Below are 24,052 nucleotides of genomic sequence, written 5' to 3' on the forward strand. Positions count from 1 at the left end.
TTTTACATTTAACCTTTGTTTAACTTGGCAAGTCAGTTAAGAACAAATTCTTATTTACAATGACTGCCTACACCGGCCAAACCCGGACAACGCTGGGCTAATTGTGCGCCGCCTTATAGGACTCCCAATCACGGCTGGTTGTGATACAGCCTGGATTCGAACCAGGGTGCCTGTAGTGAGGCCTCTAGCACTGAGATGCAGTGCCTTAGTCTTGGGAGCAAATATTGCAAATTTGAAATAGTTACCGGAGTTCCTTACCACCTTACTAAATGTGTCACTTCCGAAACATAGTGAAAAAGTTGCAATAAAGGGATAACCATGCTCATTTTGATTACAGATAAATTGTATTTGCAATCACATTACCTATCTTTATTTTGGCAAAATAACAGGCTTAACAAGTGTCAATCGTAGAGATAAATGGAGGACTGTTGATGGATATAACTTGTTTTAGTATAGACATTTGCCATTGAGGGCTTCCATCTTTTAACAGGAAAGGAAAGGGGGATACCTAGTTAGTTGTACAACTGAATGCGTTCAACTGAAGTGTGTCTTCCGTATTTAACCCAACCCTTCTGAATCAGAGAGGTGCGGGGGGCTGCCATAATCAACATCCACGTCTTTGGCGCTCGGGGAACAGTGGGTTAACTGCCTTGCTCAGGGGCAGAACGACAGATTTTTACCTTTTTCATATCGGGGAGTCGATCCAGTAACCTTTCGGTTACTGGCCCAACGCTCTAACCACTAAAGCAGTCAATTAGGTGGGGATTCCTATGGGTTGGGAGTGATCAATCAATGATCAGAGTGCATTGTCTTCTTCAAATTGGGTTGCCTATGCTTTGTATACCAAAGACTAAGGTAATATCCAGGAGCCAAGACCAAGATTCATACGAGGACATTGGCCCCAAGATCCGGACCCAGTGAGTTGAAACCATGGAAGAATCTCAATTGAATGCTCCTCACATCTCTCCTCGCCTCCTTCTCAAAACCATTGGAGGTCAGGGGAGAGAGCCTCTGGCTTTCTTATCCAATGGGTTTTGAGGAGGAGGCGAGGAAAGACACGAGAAGTAAGCAATTGAGATTCCCCCATGACAAGTTAAAGACCACATTTATGTGGTCCATGGGTCTATTGATATTTCACTGCTGCTCTTGAATTATTTCTTACTTTTATTTCTTACTATTTTTAGGTATTTACTTATTTATTAAGCATTTCCCTGTAAGGTCTACACCGGTTGTATTTGGCACATGTGAAAAATACAATTTTATTTGATTTTGATATCTAGTTTGTTGCACAACTGTGTGGTGGTTAACTGCCATGCTCAAGGGCAAAATGGCAGATTTTTCCACCTTGCCGTCTTGGGGATTTGAACAAGCAACCTTTCGAATACTGTCCCACCGGTTAGAGCCCTCTTGCTGGCTATTCATCTCAGTACATTACACTGAAGTGTGCACTTGTCCACTACCCACATGGTGGTTCTCTGTAGCTCAGTTGATAGAGCATGGCTCATGCAACTTTATAATAGAGATGTCCTCAATGCTGCTGCCCGTGCGGTCACAGACCATTATGGCACAGATACAAAGATGAGTCCGCTAGGTATCTATCTCTATGGTGTCGGTTGTGACCGTTTCGGGCGTGGACAATTTTGGACTTTAAAGAATCCCCATAGCTAAACATCTTTGTTTCGGACATATGTACATCCAAGCAAACATATATTTTAGTCCCAAAACCTTACTTTACATAGAGAACCTATTTAGCATGGATGTTTGGTAGTGACACAAAAATACATGATGATTTACCAACTTGCTCACTCATTTTCTCCAAATTGTTTGCAAACAGACTACTTACCATGTGGCCATGCTGGAGACGGGAGCAGTCCCGTCACCTGGTGATATTTGTAGGGGTTAAGTCACATTCATTCTACAGTATTTTAAAGGTGCAATGTGCAGAAATCGCTCCTCCATTTCCTGGTTGCTGAAATTCGAATAGTTTGCCTAATTTCAGTTTATGTGACAAAACAAGCAGTCATTGTGTAGAGAATCATTGTACCATCTAAACTGCTGTGACATTCAGTATATTTTCCATAACCAAAAATATTGTAATTTCAGCTGTTTGAATCTGGTGTACAAAACCAAAAGTAAAAGACGCAAAAACTCAACTTAAGAACGGAAAGCATAGAAATAGTGCACATAGAACGTACAGTATCTACCTCTTCTTAGACTTGCTTTCAATGAGAATGACAAATCTAGAACTCACATTTCCATGTGAATTTGGTTGATCAAAAATCACACTTGGAAACCATGTTCTGTATATATTTGGCATGACGTTGATAGAATATTCTCCTAACACTCCAAAAACGGGACACAGGGATATTCCTGCAACGTTCGAATGAAATGTGTCGTCTAGAACATTAATATTGAATATCCTGAGAACATGGTTCTGTGTAAGTTCTGTTGGACATTAAGTCAATGGTCTCTTTGAAACAGTCCTTGCACATCACTGGAACATTCCTATGAAAACGTAACCTAATGAGACAATTAAGGGAGCGTTCTCTAAAGTTGTGGGAACATTTGTTGTTAGCTGGGTGTCTCTCTTTCAGGGGGATCAGAGTGAGGAGAGCTTGTTGGTCTAGCACGGTGGTGTGAGCGTCTGCAGCTCTCTGAAGTCCCTCTTTGAAGCTTTCAGTTGCTGACCGATATGTTTCAGCCGGGTTTCTCACTCTCTCTTTTAGTCTATCTATCCATCAATCGCTCTCTTCTCTTTGTCTTTCTCCATTTTTGTATTCTAATTTCTTTGGTACCCCCTTTTCTCCACTCTATATCTCCCTCTTTCTCCTGCCTCTCTCTTTCCATGACTCTACTCTCTATCCAAGGGCAACAGAATAGTTTTCCCAGTGTAAGCCTCCTAGACATACACGTGTTAACAGTTGCATGTTTGTCAGTATTAAGGATCTGTCCCTCTCCTCAAGCCAACCCCATTAGCCATAGAGGCTATACAGTACATTATAAACAACCGTGTAGCCCTGGTGCGTGTCTGCCCTGCGACTCTGAAGTGAAACGTCTCGTGCGTGGAGGGTGAGTAAATGCACTGGCAGGGCTCCACCTCCCCCTTCCCCCTCAAACCCTCCTCAGGCCGGGGGGCTCACTGACACATCAACGCCACAAGGCGAGCAGAGTAGCAGACGTAACCACCTCGCACGACTTGGTTAAGGAGAGCGAGAGAGAGGGAGGGAGAGCAAGAGAGAGGGAGGGAGAGCAAGAGAGAGGGAGGGAGAGCAAGAGAGAGGGAGGGTGAGCGAGAGAGAGAAGGAATGCAGGGGCATAGACACATTGACACAGAGAGAGAGGGTGACACTACTACAACTCTTAGCCTCTTTCCTTGACTGATAGTGCATTTGAGTTAACCGGAACACCACGTATGATGAAGGATCACTGCTCGCCTCTTCACGCCTCCCCACCCGGACATCCCGGGACCCCCATACGGCATGGCCACACTGCCCTGGGACCCCCACCATGCTCTGTGTCGGACATGGAGCCACTGCGTCCTGAGTTTGTATCTGCTGTGTGTCTGTTGACAGACGAGTCGTACCAGAAGCTGGCCATGGAGACGATGGAGGAGCTGGACTGGTGTCTTGACCAGCTGGAGACCATCCAGACCTACCGTTCCGTCAGCGACATGGCTTCCAACAAGGTAAAACTGAGATGAACTGTTGTTTATATGACCGTGACTCAACCACAACACAACTATAACATAACCACAGCATGACCGTAATGCAACAACAACACAAATGCAACACCTCACCACTGTAATGTAACCACAACACAACTGCAACTCAACATGACCATAATGCAACAACAACCACACAAACTTACTATAACACAACCTGAAACGAACCACTTAAGTGCATTGAGACTTGCTGTGATGATATTTTGTTGTATGATCTAGTTAGTAGCTTGTCGGCATGATAGTACACAGAAACTAGATGTGGATTGAACTCGATTTGAGATAATATTGGACTTATGTTAAGGCTGCTTGGTGTCTTTTGAGTCTTTACTGTGCAATATGAAGAATGCTTTGATTAACTTTGGGGTTGTTCCACGAAATGAGTCCCTTTTGCATCCCTTTGATATTTTAAGTAGAAATTGTGCACCAATATTGAATTTTAAACACCTGTTGTATTAAATGAAATGCCCTTTAATATAGACCACATGTACAATTCTATAAATCAAATTTTCTATATGACCTCTGTGGACCTCAAAAGTTTTCACCGTCATTGTAAAGCCCTAGTTATTTTCTTGCTTTGACAAAATAATTTCTGGAGATTGTTTATTTCATGTGATTAGTGATTGATTTTAATTAAGGAATAAATCAAAAAACCTGACCCTCATTTTAAGGTAAACCCTGTTATGTGAACTGATCTCATTTTAATATAGTGAAAGTATTCCTTTTTTTTTCATTCTAAAGAAACATTGAACATCTAATAGTTAAATCAGTACTGTAAAGCAGGTGAGCTGGTTCTACTATTTTGGGGCATTTTCTGGTGTTTTGTGGTGGAAAACCCAGCGGTTCAGGCATAAACACGTCAATTCTGTTACTCATAGATAGACAGGCTAGAAATGTTTTAAACATTTTTATTTTGTTTGTGAAGATTGCATTCAAAATGCCCCTCCCTGGCTTCCATTCCTCCTGTCACAAGGGGATCCATGGCTGATTTAAGATGAAATCATCAACTTTATTTGGCACGTTTGATACACTTACTATAGTCTTTTTTTTTTATTTAACCTCTTGTGATGGGAGAATTAGTGTTTTATTAAGATGAACATGTGCTCCTTATGACAGAATGTTAAAATGAGGAGAAATAAAACATGTTTATTTCTCACCAAGTTACACTATCCGAAGGGGACCTCATTTCGTGGAACGACCCATTGACGTACTTGCCAAGTGGTTAGCATCCTGCGGTTGTGTGTGTGTGTGTGTCAACGGCTACTGCTGTTTCATGGCTCTGCTGTAAAATGCACAAACAGTGGAGAGTTTGCATAGAGGACCATAGACTACTGTTCTCGCTGAATAAGACGCCTATCTGAATACCAATCTATCCATTAGTTGTCTTTTCTGTGTAAGACTGTGATATTAATGAATTAGATACACAATACGAATAATAGTCACCATCGTGCCTGATAGGTATTTTTTTCTGATGACGTCATCGTGTCTGGGATAGCTCATATTAGCCAGACATTATTCAATGGCTTAAGCAGTTTTCAGGAAACATGAGCAAAACCTGACGTTTCTTGCTATAACTCTGGTTTTATAACGGTTTTAGATGAACTATTATGAAGTCAGTCTAATTTGACACTTGCGTGCTAGGCTAGCTGATACTGTTGGTGGCAACGTTGGTTAGCCGTATGGCACTTTTACTAATGAATAATGATCATGAATTTGATTTATGTGGTGATTTTTATTTTATTTTTATGTTCTCAACACTCTTACAAGGGGAACCTCACCTCCACTCTTTTCTACAATTAGCCTACTGTAAAATAATGTATAACTGCACAGCAAACTCAGATAGAGAGTAGACCGTATGGTGACCAAAATACGCTAAGGATTCAGCTTGGTAGGTCACCCTTCTCAGTTCCCCTGTCCTACACAGTGACATTACAGTGGAGTTGCGGTCAAAAGGAAGCGCCAACCCTAACCGTGTTGACCGGTGACCATGACATGCGTTTCCTGTCTCTTTTCCTGACCACCACACAGCCTCCTCTTCACCCTTTCCCCAGGACACCAGACTACAATGGCCCCTAAGGTCAAGGCCTCCCTTTATTGTTATCAACGTCACAGGGACTCAACACAATGAGTCCGGAGACCCTGAACACACGCAAGTACAACATTCAGTACTCAGCATTCAGACAGGGTACTGGAGCCATTGTTGACCATGAGTCATAGGCCTCTAAGATGGATGCTTGACGGTTAACCCAAGTCCAGTGTGTTGGGAATAGGACTGGGGAGTGGAGGCTAGAAGGTCGCAGGTTCAAATCCCCGGTCAGATGACTCCTCTTGTGCAGTGGATTGTGAGGCACGTGGCATTTATTGATCTATAATATTGAGAATGGTGCAAAATCCCCAAATGCTGCTCACGTTATGCGTTTGAACTTTGCGAAGTGGGAAATCTCATAGCATGAACCAGAGCTGGAGGGCAAACAGTACTTGTTCTCTTTCAAATAGGGGACTATTCCATTGGTTGGTCCTAACCCTGGTCCACTGAGTGTGGAGGCTTTTTTTTCAGACCAGCATAAGGAGCAATGTGCAGGCCTACATCCCCAACGAAGGAATGGTCCCATCGAATCCAATGTTTTCGGGGTGGAACTAATTAACCCTATAATGGGTATTTCCCCAGGGGGAGGTTTCCAAGGAGAGGTTTCCACAGGTGTATCCCGGGCTTGGACCACACACACACACACTGTTCTGTTAGGCCACTCCAAAGTTCCAATGACCTCAGAGGAGCGAGCTGCTATAGCTGCTGTTCTAGCACCACTGTCATTAAGTTCCTCACACGTCCATACTGACGTTAGCTCTGGGCCTTAGACAAACACAGCCATCTGAATCCAGTTAGCGAGAGCGGCTTTACGGGCTAGCGTGCTAGCCTAGCATTGAGTGCTAGTAGGAAACTTTAACTCACATGTGGTCATTACACTTTAAAGTGCTGCAGTCTTTAGACCAGAGTGACGGAATTATTGAAACAGATGTGGAAGTTTTTGGGTCAGTGGCTTGAGGGAGGGTAATGCTTTTTAAATGACTGTTTGATAATAATAGTGTTTGACTAGTAGTTGTACTAATGAGATGAGACTTATTTTTCTAGAGTTGCAGGTCCTTTAACTTTTTTATGCCTGCACAGAAATTGGCTTTGTATCTACAAACTGCTTTTCAGACCACAAAGATTTATTCAAAATAACCTGCAAATGTTTCTATTAAATGATGGCCTTGATTTTTATACGATTTCTTACTAGACACAATTTCCCACAAGCCCTGTGGGAAACGTGTGTGTATGTAATTATACTTGTGGGGACCAGAAAATCTGACCAACTTGGGACATTTTGTTAGTCTCCACAAGGTAAAATGCTAATTCTAGGGGGTTTAGGGTTAAGGTTAGAATTAGGTTTAGGAACTAGGGTTAGGAGCTAGGATTATGTTTAGGGTTAGGTTTTTGGGTTAATGTTAGGGGTAGGGTTAGGGAAAAATTGAATTTGGAATGAAACTGAGTTCTGTGTCTCCATAAGGTTAGTTATACGTGTGTGTCTGTGTGTGTCCGTGTGTGTGTGTGTCCGTGTGTGTGTGTGTGTGTGTGTGTCCGTGTGTGTGTGTGTCCGTGACCACTACAGCTGTTTACCCTGCAAACATTCCAAACTAGGACACAGGGACTGGCACAGGTTCGAGTCATATTAGGCTTGGGTCAGAATTGCACTATGCTAGCGTTGCAATCTACTGTATCTCTTTGCTTTAAATCAAGGCCAAACCTCCAATCTAGTTTCATTGTGCCAACATTGCAAATCTGCTCAGAGAGTAGGACAAGGAAATCGACCTCCACTGCTTTATCTTTTATTTAAACAGGGACGTCACATTGTGATTTAAATACATGTTTCAAGTGTGCCCTCGGTGGGACCTTGCGAAATAGACACAAATGTAATCTTTCACTTTCCTCCCCAAATAGTTTACGGTGCAGTGCGTCAGTGTGATTGCCTGGTATTTTGTAATGAGGGACTTTGCCTACATTACAGGTCAGTGCCAGGGGCATTGTCAAGAGGCTCTTACCAGTAAATTGCCACAGTAACTTTAGTCAGAAGGAGGAAGCTGGTGGGGAAGGAAGGGAGGGTGGCGACAGGCACGGCGCTACATTATGATAGAGGAGGAGTTGTTTAGCTTAGTCTCTGTGTGGGCCAGTCAACCAGCCAGCCAATCAGTCATGTTTTATTGTTTTACGTTTCCTGACTGTCGCCAGAAGAGAGTAGACTTGAATACAGAGAGGAAGCGGACCCAGAGAGCGAGAGAAACAGCGACACGACACGCTAAACATATTTGAGAGAAGTTTTAACACAAGTTTTTTAACATTGATATTTATATAATTTATTTTATTTACGTGTGGCATTGCCTTTGCAATAATGGGACTATGCTGCTCTGAGACGAACAAGAAAACGTTTGGGATGCTTACAAGTTGGAAACAGGTGAGTTTGTACACTACATTTGTTTTTATCTGAATGTCGGGACTTAGTCAGATTGTATGGGTTTGGATCATACACTTGCTCTGGCATTGTCATTTATTTACAGAAAACGTTCACTTCACTTTTACTGCATTGGGCTAAATCCGGGTCAGAGTTAGTCTTGGTAGTCTAAAACAAATCTACTTTGAAACAAAAGTTTGCACCTCACACACATGGTTATGTGCTTAAAACGAAGAAGACACTTGTACCATGTCAGATATAGAGTTTAAATGTATTACATTTTGAGTTTACGTCCCAATATTACACTTTTATATACATCACAGAAGACTGAAATAACAAAACGGTTTGACATAGAAACACTGGATTTTCATCGGGTTTAAAAAAAAAAAAAAGTTTTTATTAATGATGAAATTCTGAAAAATATGAATAACATTCCACCCATGAGGCCAAAGAGGGCACTTTTGGTCATTGACTGCAGGAAAGGGCTACGTGTTGCTCTTTTGAATTCCATTCAAAGTACAGTAGCATTCATGGATAATATTGTAATAAATAGCATAATAACTAATCATAACTCTATTAAATTACCTAATAACCTCACAGTGGTTTAGTATTATGCTGTATGTCCAGGAATTTAGTTTCTGCATTTCCGATGTTGTGTCTATTTTAGAGATTAGGGTCATTCAGACAATGGTTGAGTTGTTCAGACTAGTTGGAACATAATCTGATATGTTGTTTCAGACTTGAAAAAACTAGTTCACCAGTTAACGATAATACAGTGTAATAATGTATTGGATTTTTTTTCCATAGAGGCTTTTGCACAAGCTCAAAACAATTTAGCCTACAATATAAGTGGGAACCTCACCTCCTCCACTATCCATGTGTATTCATGCACACAATATAATGTATGGTTTTGTGGGTCGGATAGTGGTTATCTGAATACAGAATAACATTATCCGCCAAGGAGCCTGTTGAAAGCGCCTTTTGACATCTTTCATAGCCTGCGGTGGCGCTCATCTTATCACTACCTACTTTGAATATGTTCATTTCAACATTGTGAACACTTAACACTTCAATACTCGGAGCTCATTCGCCACACAAATGTACACTCGCTTTCGAAAGTGCCAAATAACAACCTGTTGTCACAAGTGTGTTCCCCAAGTCTGACATAACTGCGTGAGTAACGGCGCGCGTTGGGTAATGTGTTCTACTCGAACACACTCATGTTTCCGTCATCCTGCATTACGCATGGTTTGCGGATGTTGTATGACTACCATACGGTGCTGGCGTATGCTAGCCTACTGAACGTCGGTATGACTACCATATGGTGCTGGCATAGCTCGGTATGACTAGCGGGGAAACACAGAAGACATAGTCTGACTCATATGAGTCAATTTACAGAGGTCACGATTCAGTACCTTTACGCCTTCAGTAAGAATATATTACAAATACGCTTGAACAGAATATCCGTATTGGATTTGGACATTTCCAGTTTGGGAAGTTGTGTTTTTTTTTTTTGGGGGGGGGGGGGGGGGCGCGGTCTGCCATATGACAGCCATTCACTGCTAGAGAGGGTGCGATTTAATGGTTCACTGAAAAAGCACCTGTTTGAAACAAGTTTTGGCTAGAAAGGACAAAACAAATCCAAGTGATTCTGTAAATTAGCTGCAGGATATTTGATTGGCTATTTCTCATATTACCATATTACAACGCATACATTTTTATATTTGGATCAAGATAAAAATTGACAAGTAAAGTCGAAAATATAGATGAATAGGATACCTTTGATTTCATGCATCAGTTTTCAAGAGTGGGCAGTGGATGTCTGAGTTATATTAATGGTTTTTGCTAAATTAAATGAAAGTCTTGAAAAATATAAAAAAAGTAAAATATTAATTTAGTGAAAAAGGAAAAGCAAGCCCATTTTTAAAATTAAGTAGTGCCATTGAAATAACCTTCAAATACTGCCCCATTGCAATAAGACATACAGAGGCAGCATCATTGAGATAAGACACACAGGGGCAGCATCATTGCAATAAGACACACAGGGGCAGCATCATTGCAATAAGACACATATGTATACAGACACAGACATACACATTGAGATGAAGTAGTGGCCAGAGTCAGGACGATGCACAGCTGCCTCCCTTCACTCAGCTGAGTAATGCGCAGCAGTGTGTGTGTGTGTGTGCGCGTGCGTTTGGAGGAGAGACCTCCGTGAGAGCGTCTATGCAGTACACGTGACTCTGAGAGAGAGAGAGAGAGAGAGAGAGAGAGAGAGAGAGAGAGAGAGAGAGAGAGAGAGAGAGAGAGAGAGAGAGAGAGAGAGAGAGAGAGAGAGAGAGAGAGAGAGAGAGAGAGAGAGAGAGAGAGAGAGAGAGAGAGAGAGAGAGAGAGAGAGAGAGAGAGAGAGAGAGAGAGAGAGAGAGAGAGAGAGAGAGAGAGAGAGAGAGAGAGAGAGAGAGAGAGAGAGAGAGAGAGAGAGAGAGAGAGAGAGAGAGAGAGAGAGAGAGAGAGAGAGAGATCCTCCACTGGCCCTTCAGCCAGTCACCGGGGATCCCTAGCCACCGTTGGAACCCCCTTCCAGCTCTTTCTTCCCTCGTTCAAGCCACTTAGCCTCTCCTTTTAGTCTCTCATCAGATGGATGGATATAGCACTGGAATCCCCTCCGCAACCCGCCTCCATTGGCTACCTCTGGGATGCATAGAGATATGATAGCAATGCAATAGGACTGGGATCTCCTCTTTGAGAACCATTTGTCTTCCATTGGCTGTATAGACATGGATAAGAGATACTGTGGTTAAAGGGAGGCACCTACAGTACCTAAGAGATAGTTTCTACATATGTAGCTACAAGCTTCCTACCTACTGACCTACTTATATATTGCTGTTCAGGGGAATACCGTCTACTGCTGAAGGAAATACAGTCGCTATCCAACTAGCTGCTGTGACTGGGGAAGATATCACTGGGAGATTCCAGAAATGAGGAAGAGCACTCGGCGGGGGTCTAGGTGCTCGTCTTGGTGGGGGTTATCGTTGATCTGTCATCTGTGACTCTGCGAAGAACCACCAAAGAGGCTGACAGACCAAGATAGAAGAGATGGAGACATGGCTGTTGGTTGTTGAGGAAAGAAAGCCTTGGTTTTGCCTATTCAGACAGGGCTTCTGTTGAGGACAGCCAGGGGTGACAGCTATAGAACAGCTACAGGATATACAGCTACAGTACAGCACCATGCCTGAAGCCAACACCATGCTCTGTGTCTCCTGGGGGTACATCAAGGTGTGTGGGGGGACTGGGGGTAAATGTGTGTTCGCGGGGAGAGACTGGTTGTTTTGGCGGTTGGGGGGGGGGTTCATATGTGTATACTTATAGCACGTTCTAGTATTTATTTGAATATTGCGTCAGATTGATTGGGTACTACAGCCCATGATCTCAACTGAATCCCATCTCACAACATAGATGTTATGCATTAGCTTCTAAACAGAATAAGATGTGTGTGCGGGTAAATGTTTGGTTGAAAAGCTATTGCAGAAATTTGGTTGATTCTGACCCTATGCTGTACATATTAATCCAGAAATCTTTGATTTGTTTACTAAATATCTCAAAACAGGGCACTCAAATAGCCTATACTGTATAAAGATATGCAAAGTCCTTAAATGGTATCAAACAAACAAGCCTATTCCCTTGGGCTCCAATAGTGGACTCCAATTGGTGGTGTGCAGGTCAGCTGTTTGTTCGCCTGCACCCGCCCACAATTGCTAATAACCCATCCGCAATCACCCGACTATGTGATAAAGGGGAAATCTGAGGACTGCTTCTGACCCTAATCCGCAAATATACAGTAGCAAATGCCCTGTAGGCTACAGACAGAGATGGAGGAACAATTTTTTTGAGAAGTTGCAGGAATTTTTTGTTGTTGCCTTAATTAGATATGTTTCTGCTTAGAATTTCCGACATTTTAGTAAGATATTTGTTAGTCAACTTGCCTATAATTAGATACATGCAGCTTCTCTTCTGTCATTATATGTTGCCCAAGAAGACTAAATTAACCCTTGCTCACCAGAATGTCATAAATGAATGCTTCAATCTAGTTGACATAGGTAAAAGTTCTCTCTGTCATCTCTGCTTCTTTTGCGGAGGAAAGAAGTTTAGGGACTGGGGGAAAAGTGCAGCAATAGGTCTGTAAGGAAAGAGAAAGCTGTGAAAACAACCCAACATGTTTATAGTAAGATTTCAGTTCAGCTATGTTATGTGGTTGAAATACTATCAGCTTTTATGATGTTGATAAAGGTAGCACTGCTACAGGCGAAGGTGCGCATTCACATTCTCTCAAGATGCTGAAAGAAAGAATAATTATTTTGTTCCCGAGTCAAAATATACATTTGGTGTATCATTTTACTGCAAGAAATGCTTAATTCTGTAGGAGTTAATATTAAGACTGTGAGAAGGTATAGACCTACAGTCAGTTTCCATTTAACCCATTTGAACAGTAAGCTTCAGTTTTTCTCTTGACGTGCCATAGGCCTATTTGAAATCCCAGTCGTGTGACTGTCGAATTTGTATAGCGCCTCACAATCAACACACCTAACATAGTCACTGCTATCTTCCTCTTTTGCCACTTCACTAAAGGACTTCTCTGGCCGTCCCTTCTCTTTATTTTCAACTCTCCATTTCACAGCTTTTTTTCTTAGTGAATAGACCAAACTTTTTCTGCCTGTTTCCTAAAGGGTTTGGAGTGTAGGCTATTTAGCACGTGTAATGTTAGGCCCTTAAGCTTAGGTGTACGCGCTAATGCCAGAGAGCCTACAAATGAGGAAAAAACGATGTAGCCTATAGATATAAATTGCCACAAGAATTATACATTTATCGATATTTTATTTTTTATGTATTGTTTCAACCCGACCGCCACCAACCCGCCCTTTATCCACACGACATTTCATGACCCTAAACCCACCTGCACCGCGGGGGAATGTGGTTTATGAGTCAACCCGCTCATCACTACTTAACGTCAATGGAAAGTCCCTGGAAACAAGTTATACCACTACCCCAGGGAAGCCATTTCCTGTTGGTCTCCATGCAGTATATCTAGTAAGGTGTTGTGTAATTTTGTATTTCCCCAGTTCAATGTCTTGTTGGTCTCCATGAAGTACACCTAACACAGTGTACCTAACACAGTGTACCTAACACAGTATACCTAACACAGTATACCTAACACAGTGTTGTGTCATTTTCTGTTACTGCAATTCAACACAAAACTGTTTATATGCTTCCCACTGCTAATTGGCAACAGGAAATGGCTGACCTGAGGTAAACTTTTATCCAAAGCAAAGTACGTTCTACATATGGGTGGTCCCCGGGAATTAAACCCATTATCCTGGCTTCGCAAGCACCATGCTCTACCAAGTGAGCTAAAGTGTCTATCTAATGGCGACCTAACATGGTGTTGTGTCATTTTGTGTCTCCCCAGTTCAAGAGGATGTTGAACCGGGAGCTGACCCACCTGTCAGAGATGAGTCGCTCCGGCAACCAGGTGTCAGAGTTCATCTCCAACACCTTCCTTGGTAAGTCAAGTCATACACGCCTCCACACAAAACATACACACACACACACTCACAAACAAACAAAATAACTAATCTCATGTATTGCCTCTCGCTTTGCTATTGGACTATACCTTTGCCTGAATGGTGATGTTTTAGCTATTATTGGTTTTTACACAAAGATAAACAAATCATAATAATCACAAATGATTAAGCAGGAGGAGAAAAGAGGTTGGGGGTCAGAGAGAATGAGACGCTGCGGAGTGGGGGGTACCAACGTGGGGTTGCAATAGTTTCAAACCAGTCTCATCTGGTCTGCTGGAGTGCTCCCTCTGCCTCGCTGCAGAGAGGGGGAGAAAATGAATAGCGATGCTACTCTTCCCTGGGACTCCGTCGTTCTGCAGAGCGAGGGAGAGAAAACGAAAGAGTGCGTTTGTTACCTGTATATGGTGTTGCCTCATCTCTCTAAAAAAATATATATATATATACATTTTTTTTAAAAACTGTGACACGTTCCATGGCTCCCTGCCAATTAGCCAGCTCACACCACCACCTTCTCCGCCAGCACGGAGAAAACTGCTACTCTGAGAGAACTGCGCAGTGCACCGACTCGTAAACAAGCCTCCATCTTTCTCTTCACGGATGAAAAAGCAGATGGAGAGAGGGAGATGGTGTAGAAGGGAGGAAAACTGATAAGCTATAAAGACACCGTGATGCTAAGGTTGATAGAATAAAGCGAAGCGGGTTGGAGATATGAGGGCGGAAGTGAGAGAGAATGGGATAGTGATTTAAGGTTCGTGTTCTGCATTGCGGCTAGTACCTGTCAGGTCGAGGCAAATCATCTTCCTATGCCTCATAGAGAATAGAGCTGAGGCAATGTGTGGAAAAACACACGGTTAGCCGCAGATACACACGGTCAGCGGCACACACCCCGTGACGCTAACATGTAGCGCCTCGAGAGAGGTCGCTCGCTTCAGCTCCACTGCAACAAGCCATCCCCCAAACGCTTCTCCTTTATTAATACAACAAAGCAGCAGCCAACATTGCTATGCCGTGTTATGGTTTGGCAACAAACTTTTATTGATCTGCAAACACTATTAATAATCTCCACTGAGAATTGATGCCTCATTGAATATTATGGAATTTCTCTCTTTCTACGAATAAATCCTAAATGTTACGCCATTGTTTTTCATTGGCATGTTTTTGCAAAATATTTGTTTTTAACATGTTATTTATATGGCTTTATGTGTTCCCTCTACATTTGAATATCGAAATAGTGTATTATGCTCAATGTCATTTGGCTCTTTCCTGGTGAATTTTAACTGGAGGAGACGGAAGAAGGCAAAAGAGAACAAGAGAAGGGCTTGATTGTTTGGAAGATTGAGAGAGTAGTTGAATGACTATCAGTAGATAGGAAGACTGAGTGGTCAGAGAACCAGTTCAGACCAGTTACTCAAATACATGTCTGACTGAATGATTGTCCACTCCAAGTCAATATAGCCTATTTTTCCAATGCGGTGTAATTACCATTTTATCATGTCAATTCATTTTATGTACTGCAAAAGAAAACGGAGTCGTGTCAAAATGTACATTCTGTATGTATTGCTTTGTGATTGAAATGACCACAAATGTTGTTTGTGAGTCTGTCTTTCCGACTCAGTGTTTTCATTCTATGGTGCAGTAGTTTTAACCCTTTATCTCTCTCTCCATCCCTCTCTCCATCCCTCTCTCCATCCCTCTCTCCATCTCTCTCCCCATCCCTCTCTCCATCCCACTCTCCATCCCTCTCTCCATCTCTCTCCCCATCCCTCTCTCCATCCCTCTCTCCATCCCTCTCTCCATCCCTCTCTCCATCCCTCTCTCCATCCCTCTCTCCATCCTCCTCTCCATCCTCCTCTCCATCCCTCTCTCCATCCCTCTCTCCATCCTCCTCTCCATCCCTCTCTCCATCCTCCTCTCCATCCCTCTCTCCATCCCTCTCTCCATCCCTCTCTCCATCCCTCTCTCCATCCCTCTCTCCATCCCTCTCTCCATCCTCCTCTCCATCCCTCTCTCCATCTCTCTCTCCATCCCTCTCTCCATCCCTCTCTCCATCCCTCTCTCCATCCCTCTCTCCATCCCTCTCTCCATCCCTCTCTCCATCCCTCTCTCCATCCCTCTCTCCATCCTCCTCTCCATCCCTCTCTCCATCCCTCTCTCCATCCCTCTCTCCATCCCTCTCTCCATCCCTCTCTCCATCCCTCTCTCCATCCTCCTCTCCATCCCTCTCTCCATCCCTCTCTCCATCCCTCTCTCCATCCCTCTCTCCATCCCTCTCTCCATCCCTCTCTCCATCCTCCTCTCCATCCCTCTCTCCATCCCTCTCTCCATCCCACTCTCCATCCCACTCTCCATCCCACTCTCCATCCCACTCTCCATCCCACTCTCCATCCGTCTCTCCATCCCTCTCTCCATCCCTCTCTCCATCCTCCTCTCCATCCCTCTCTCCATCCCTCTCTCCATCCCTCTCTCCATCCCTCTCTCCATCCCTCTCTCCATCCCTCTCCCCATCCCTCTCTCCATCCCTCTCCCCATCCCTCTCCCCATCCCTCTCTCCATCCCTCTCTCCATCCCTCTCTCCATCCCTCTCTCCATCCCTCTCTCCATCCCTCTCTCCATCCCTCTCTCCATCCCACTCTCCATCCCTCTCTCCATCCCACTCTCCATCCCACTCTCCATCCCACTCTCCATCCCACTCTCCATCCCACTCTCCATCCCACTCTCCATCCGTCTCTCCATCCCTCTCTCCCCATCCCTCTCTCCCCATCCCACTCTCCATCCCTCTCTCCCCATCCCACTCTCCATCCCTCTCTCCACATCCCACTCTCCATCCCTCTCTCCCCATCCCACTCTCCATCCCTCTCTCCCTCCAGACAAGCAGAATGAGTTGGAGTTGCCGTGCCCTATGGCCAAGACCAGGGAGAGGAAGAAGAGAACCCACCACCAGACCCAGCAGGGGGGTCAGACTCCGTGTCAAGGGACGATGACCCAGATCAGTGGGGTCAGGAAGGTCAGCCAAACCCCCGTGCTCCAAGGCTGCAGCGTCAGCCGCTTCGGGGTCAAAACAGACCAGGAGGACCTGCTGTCTAAGGTACTGGGGAAGTCTCTACTTTATAGGGGTATACTACAAAGCCAGCAAACTTTGATAAACAACCAGAAATAAAAAAAATGTGGATAAATATTGTTGAGACAACTATAGACCATGGCCATTTAAAGCTTATCTTAGAAGAAAAAAAATGTCAAATGTACTTTTTCTGAACATTTAGGCAAGTTAGCTGGCTAACTCATTGATCCTGCTTTGTAGTATACACCTCAGGGGTTGGGGTAAATTCAGGTTTAAGACGGGGCGACAGGTAGCTTATAAAGTAGATGTCCCCAAACCTAAGGCGTACATATTCTGCACAAGGACACAGATGGAAGCGTCGAACAAACGGCACTTTCTGATTTGTTGAATTTTAAATTCCAATCCAAATATCTGGATATTTAATTTGTCTTCGCATTGTGACTGCACCTTCCGGCCATCTGTCTGCAAGAGCGTACCCTGACAATGTCTCTCTCTTTCTCAGGACCTTGAGGACATCAACAAGTGGGGTCTGAACATCTTCAGGGTGGCCGAGCACTCCCACAACCGCCCGCTCACATGCACCATGTACACCATCTTCCAGGTCAGTGCTCTTCCTCCTCTTCCTCATTCTCCTCTTCCTCCTCTTTCGTTCCTGTCAGATTGCTGTGTTTTCCCTGACTGAGGTGCCTTGCAGACAGACACACACACACACACACACACACACACACACACACACAGAGAGGGTGAGTCACCAAAGCACAGCCTAAAGTACTGTACATCAGCATGTTCTTGCGTGTTCTCAATAATGTGTCCTCATCTTCTGGGTCAGTAGCTGAATGATTACTTATGCTACTGTAGTAGGAACTAGTCTAGGAACGAATCTAGTCACATGGATAAGTGGATAAGTGGACATTAACACACAGTGCCAGCCAAGTCAGGCAATTCATTTTTCTCAGCAGCTTTTGCATTGTGATTGATGCAGTCATTGCAATTTAAACAAGACAAACTCCATGGTAATTTGAAGAAAAATGTAACAAGTTCATCAGAGTGTTTATGGGTTGTTGTGTTACATACAGTATCACATGTAAATGGGTTACATTTCTCCTTTTAGTTAATGAGTGGCGGTGTGGCGTCGTGTGTTTCTGTGTGTCCCGTGCGGGAGCCGAGACCCAATGAAGACGTTATGGGTCCCATTTATTCCCATCAAGCTAACGGCGTTGCGTTTCTTTGTGTGTCCCGTGCAGGAGCGAGACTTGATGAAGACGTTCAAGATCCCCGCGGACACATTCGTGACCTTCATGTTGACCCTGGAAGCGCACTACCACGCCGACGTAGAATACCACAACAGCCTCCACGCTGCAGACGTGGCCCAGTCCACACACATCCTGCTCGCCACACCCGCTCTGGACGTAAGTCACCTGACCCAGCTCCACTTAATACACACCGCTTTTTGTCTTCTTGCTTCGTGTTGAATATTCTGAGGAGTGACTAGCAACACTGTCACGGAGCAAACCCCTAAGTCAGGGCTCTCCAGCCATGTTCCTGGAGAGCTACCCTCCTCAAAAGGTTTTCGCGTCAACCCTAGTTGTAACCTGATTTCAGCTTATCAACCAGCTAATTATTCAAACCAGGTGTGCTCTCCAGGAACAGGGTTGGAGAGCCCTGCCCCGAGTAATTATAAATCATGTATACCAGCAAGTGTTATCAGTAAACACACATGAACAATGTCACCCCACTCCACCTAAATATGTCACCGTCACCCCACCTCGTTATGTCAGAATGAGTTATTACCTGATGAATGTGTGTTACCGTGTCTTGTCAGGCAGGATTTTTACTGCAGTGAAACCTTCACTCTCAATGTTGAAAACTCATCAAATCTCTCCTGTCCAATCACAGGCCGTCTTCACAGATCTGGAGATCTTGGCGGCCATCTTTGCGGCAGCCATCCATGATGTGGACCATCCTGGGGTCTCCAACCAGTTCCTCATTAACACCAGTGAGTACTTTCTCCATCAAAATCTTAACAACAGCGCCCAATTCATCCTCTCTGCTGCTTTGGTACACTTTATATTATCATTTTATAATTTCTTGGCATATTTGAAGATGCAAGTAAAAATATTCAAGTTTGAAATGCATCGTCACAAAAACCACATAAGAAAATGCTTTTGACATTTTTCTTCTAATCAGTCCGCCTCTCTTGCCCACCCTCTGTCCGTCCAGACTCCGAGCTGGCCCTGATGTATAACGACGAGTCGGTCCTGGAGAACCACCACCTGGCCGTGGGCTTCAAGCTGCTGCAGGAGGACAACTGTGACATCTTTCAGAACCTGACCAAAAAACAACGCCAGTCCCTCAGGAGAATGGTCATAGACATGGTGAGAGAATGCCCCGGTTCTGACCAAAAGTGTTTGTTGCCGATGTCCCATTCGTATGAGTCGCCGACCGTGCGTTGGTCGGTCCGACGGTCCATCTTTCTATCCCTGTCTCAATTCCATGTACTATATGTTTTACTATATCCTATATTGCTGAAGCATAAACATGTCTAAATCACTAACAACGACCTCGCTCACTCTCTCTCTCTCTCTCCCTCCAGGTACTGGCCACTGACATGTCCAAACACATGAGCCTGCTGGCTGACCTGAAGACCATGGTGGAGACCAAGAAGGTGACCAGCTCTGGAGTACTGCTGCTAGACAACTACACAGACAAGATACAGGTAGGAGCTCACACTCGTATGCACAAGAACGCATGCAGTAAAACACACACAGGCACATAGGCATGCATACAGGTGCACATACAGGCATGTAGGTACACGCACGCACACACACAAACTCACACAATCTTCTCTCCGTCCTCTCTTCCAGGTGATGCGTAACATGGTTCATTGTGCAGACCTGAGCAATCCGACCAAGTCACTGGACCTGTACCGCCAGTGGACCGACCGCATCATGAACGAGTTCTCCCACCAGGGAGACCGGGAGAGGGAGAGAGGCATCGAGATCAGCCCCATGTGTGATAAGCATACGGCTTCTGTGGAGAAGAGCCAGGTAGGTTACTAATACATGTACACATATACAGGTATGTACACACACAGTACAGTACCCACACTGCTCGCATACTCACGTGTATACACATCTTACACGTTTCCTTGTACATACTGTTTGCATACACACGCTCTCTCGACCCCTCTCTACTGCTGTTAATACAGTATTCGTACACACTATTCTATCCTGAAATCTTACACCCTTCTCTCTCTTCTCCCGCTCTCTCCAGGTGGGCTTCATAGACTACATCGTCCACCCTCTGTGGGAGACGTGGGCTGACCTGGTGCACCCTGACGCCCAGGATATCCTGGATACCCTGGAAGACAACAGGAACTGGTACCAGAGCATGATCCCCCAGAGCCCCTCTCCCCCCTTCTGCACCGGAGACGGAGAGCTAGAGGGCGGAGAAGGAGGTCACAAGTTCCAGTTTGAGCTGACGCTAGATGACGGACAGGATGAGGATGGACAGATAGGAAGGGAGGAGGGCGAGAGGGGGACAGAAGGGGGACGGTCGCCAATGGACCAGGGTGGACTAGAGATGGAGATACGTGGGGCTTCCCCCACATAACAAGCCTTGACCGTGATCTTTATAAAAGCACCAGTTTTAGGCTGTGTTTGGCATCTTGTTTTATTGCAGTGGAGGAATCCTGCAATCTGGCTCTTTGAAGCTGCTCTGCTTGTGCGCGAGGGCCTGACTGACTTAGGGCCCCTGCAGAAGAGGGTGGGGGACCCCAACACTTGTTTTGGGAACCCTCCGAAAGCAGATTATGATGAGTTGAAGAGCGTGATTGCCTTGAAGGAGTGCTGTTGAACCGCTGTGTGGCAGAAGTACCATATCTTAGTCCTTAGCCAGATACTACAATCTTTGCTCTGACAAATAAGATGAAGCTCATTTACGCTAAGAGACTATGGTGTTCAATTGGGACAAGATGAGAGACACTTGCACTTCAGAATGATTGTTGTTCTTCGTGACTGTTTTCGGGTATATGTTTTGTTTTGTAACGGGATTGGATGGGATGTTGCCAGGTAGCGTTCAAAGTTCCAACTAGTGGTCCACAGGTCTTTGTAACGGGATTGGATGGGATGTTGCCGGGTAGCGTTCAAAGTTCCAACTAGTGGTCCACAGGTATTTGTAACACGTGTCTGAAGACTTTCGTGTGCCTTTTTTTATGACCGTGTCTTTTGTATGTCCTTTTATAATTTATTTAACAGTTTTAAGTCGTTATTATAAAATGTTTGTTTTCTACACACAACTCATCTTAGTTGTCTCTCGAATGAGAGGAAAATACTTCCGGTCTTCCTTATGTCTTCTCAGCAATAGTGTATTCCCAATTTGTGCTTTGTGGACTTTCCAAAATCGTCGGACTTCCCAGCACAAGTGGCACTTTTATTCGCAAGGGTTGAGAGCTAGAACAGCGTTTAAACTAAAGAATCGGGTTATTCTTTCCACACCCAACTCATAGCACTAGGCGCTCAATGTTATGCGTCACGTGTTATCTCACAAATCTCAAGTCAATGTTAACAAACGCCACATAAGTTGGATATTCGCAGCAAAGCTGTTGCAAACCTGCTCCTTATTATTTTACGTATTTGCCAACCGTAAAAGCAATTATCTCCATCATTCCAATTTTCCCAGTGGGAAAAACCAATGAAAGTCAATGTAAACTGTCCTAACCAATAAGCTCCAAAGATGACCTGATGAAAGCACTTTAACAGCCAGATGGAACTCAGTCCAACAGAGGTGTTGTGCCACATCTGATTAGCACTTAATTAAATATCTTAGTATTCTTTCGCAAAAAAAATCGAATTATTTCTGCGTATCTCCCTTCCAAGAATGGAAGTCCAGTAAATGGGATCTCCTAATCTAATTCATTCACAGTATTTAAGACAATTAAGGTCAATCAAATGAACCATTGAGTGGTTTCTTTCCAAAGAGAAAGAGAAAAATGTCACATGATATTTTGAAGCCCTAGACTAGCCTTGTGACGGTCAACCAATGTCAAAAAAACAAACCTCCATACAACAATATTTGACAATCAGCTGATGTTATACTTTTGGTTGCCAGGTCCCTCTTGAGGTGACCACCGCCAACAACACATCTCTCGAGGTTTGGCAGGAATCGCAGAGCAACAAACACAATGAAACTAAACCAAAAACAAATAGAATCTTTCTACAAGTTGATTCTATGTTAATTTAATGTCACCTAAAAGGTCCCCTGTAGGAAGTGGAGATACTGAAGTGTAATGTAAAAAATAAAAATCCATGATTTCTGTCCAGCACTTTGTCGAGCTGGACAGCTCAGCACCTAGTTGCTCTTCTGTCAACAATACATCTAAATGGTACTGCCATGGAAGCTTCAACACTCAGCTTCTACAGTGTGGGGAGATCTGAATAACATCACTAGATGACAATACTTCCCTTTGTGTGTGTGTGTGTGTGTGTGTGTGTGTGTGTGTGTGTGTGTGTGTGTGTGTGTGTGTGTGTGTGTGTGTGTGTGTGTGTGTGAGGATAACTTAGCTGCACAATCTCCTCGTCCATGCACCTAGTCCTATGTCGATCCATGAACTGTTTGAAACAGTGTATTTATGACTTTGATCTGTAAGTAGAATCCTATTCACAAAAAGTATGTTTGGTATAATTTATATGCACTACCATTACCTGTCAAAACAAGTGAAATATTTGTTATAATGTATAATACTCAAGTTTTTGCAGATTTCCAGAGAACATTCTTAAACATCTGTGTTACTTGGCAGAAAACTGAGGTGGTTGGCAGAAATGTAATTCCTCGGTTTCCATTGTTTTCCTGTTATCTGGAGCCATATGAAGGCTGCAGTGAACCTATATGAAGTATGGTGACGGGTCATTGTTTATGTTTATTGAAATATTACATTGTTTAAGATGTACCCATATTTCCCATGTGTTTCTCAGAAGTCTCACACAGTGCATGGTAAGGTATTGTATATTGTGTTCAACACGTATTTTTTATGAAATTATTAAAATGAGCATGAATTTACTCTATGCATTGTTTCATGTCTTACCTTTTCTGTAATTCTAGTGTCATATAGGATGTCAGTACACTTTAGTTTTAAAGGAACAACATACAGGAAATTCAAATTAAGTATACTGTGGTAATAGCCTCTAGTCCAGCCTTTTTCAAACCTCTCCTCAGGGACCCCCCCCAAACGTTTCACAATTTTGTTGTAGCCCTGAACTAGCGCACCTGATTCAAGTAGTCAAGGGCTTGATGATTAGTTGATACGTTGAATCAGGTGTGATAGTTCTGGAATAGTTCAAATACATAGAACGTCTAGGGGTCCTGAGGAGAGGTTTGAAAAGGGCTGCTCTAGTCTACTCAAAAGCCTCTTGTTTGCATTCCAAAACTATCACAATGTATCCTTCCTTCCTCCCATCCTTGACGTAATCACTGATCTGGCATGATTTGATGGGTGAAAGCAACTTAGGCCAATAGAAACCTTCCTTTCACCTACTATGAAATCAGTTGGTGGCAGCAGTGGGCTCCAGACCTGCAATCATTTGGTGGCAGTGGTAGGATCCATGCAGGTGTAAGAATATTTCAAAGAGAAATACACAACGCAGAGGACGAGAGGTCAATGGAGTACTAACAGTCAAGAGGACTAAGAGTACTAACGAGCAATGGAAAGTGTTTTTTTCTGTAACGGGATTAATGATCAATGGGTCAGAGACATGGGAGGAATTTCAGTCCGGGACTCATAGCTACATGGCAAGTTCCCATTGGTCCAAATTGTTTATACGTTGAGCCTGAAATATGATGCTTGTTATTTGGACATTGGCCCAGTTTTATTGCAAGGAATTCTAATTGGCAAGGGTTGGGTTATAGGGTTGGGTTATAGGGTTGGGTTATAGGGTTGGGTTATAGTGTTGGGTTATAGTGTTGGGTTATAGGGTTGGGTTATAGGGTTGGGTTATAGGGTTGGGTTATAGGTTTGGGTTATAGGGTTGGGTTATAGTGTTGGGTTATAGTGTTGGGTTATAGGGTTGGGTTATAGTGTTGGGTTATAGGGTTGGGTTATAGTGTTGGGTTATAGGGTTGGGTTATAGGGTTGGGTTATAGGGTTGGGTTATAGGGTTGGGTTATAGTGTTGGGTTATAGGGTTGGGTTATAGGGTTGGGTTATAGGGTTGGGT

General features: G+C 43.9%; 1 protein-coding gene across 1 annotated transcript in view; it reads left to right on the forward strand.

Moving 5' to 3' along the window:
- LOC139386512 (3',5'-cyclic-AMP phosphodiesterase 4B-like) overlaps positions 1-22,904 on the forward strand; it is a 92,780-nt gene extending 69,876 nt beyond the window's left edge. Inside the window, exons 7-16 of the mRNA XM_071132091.1 lie at positions 3,573-3,685; positions 13,670-13,763; positions 16,652-16,869; positions 17,345-17,443; positions 18,087-18,251; positions 18,739-18,838; positions 19,063-19,217; positions 19,436-19,558; positions 19,707-19,889; positions 20,116-22,904. Of these exons, the coding sequence (XP_070988192.1) occupies positions 3,573-3,685; positions 13,670-13,763; positions 16,652-16,869; positions 17,345-17,443; positions 18,087-18,251; positions 18,739-18,838; positions 19,063-19,217; positions 19,436-19,558; positions 19,707-19,889; positions 20,116-20,454 (1,589 nt within the window). The 3' untranslated portion in view covers positions 20,455-22,904. The remainder of the gene's footprint in view (positions 1-3,572; positions 3,686-13,669; positions 13,764-16,651; positions 16,870-17,344; positions 17,444-18,086; positions 18,252-18,738; positions 18,839-19,062; positions 19,218-19,435; positions 19,559-19,706; positions 19,890-20,115) is intronic.
- The last annotated feature ends 1,148 nt before the right edge of the window (positions 22,905-24,052 follow it).

Source organism: Oncorhynchus clarkii, chromosome 28 (genome assembly GCF_045791955.1).
Source record: "Oncorhynchus clarkii lewisi isolate Uvic-CL-2024 chromosome 28, UVic_Ocla_1.0, whole genome shotgun sequence".
NCBI classification, from domain to species: Eukaryota; Metazoa; Chordata; class Actinopteri; order Salmoniformes; family Salmonidae; genus Oncorhynchus; species Oncorhynchus clarkii.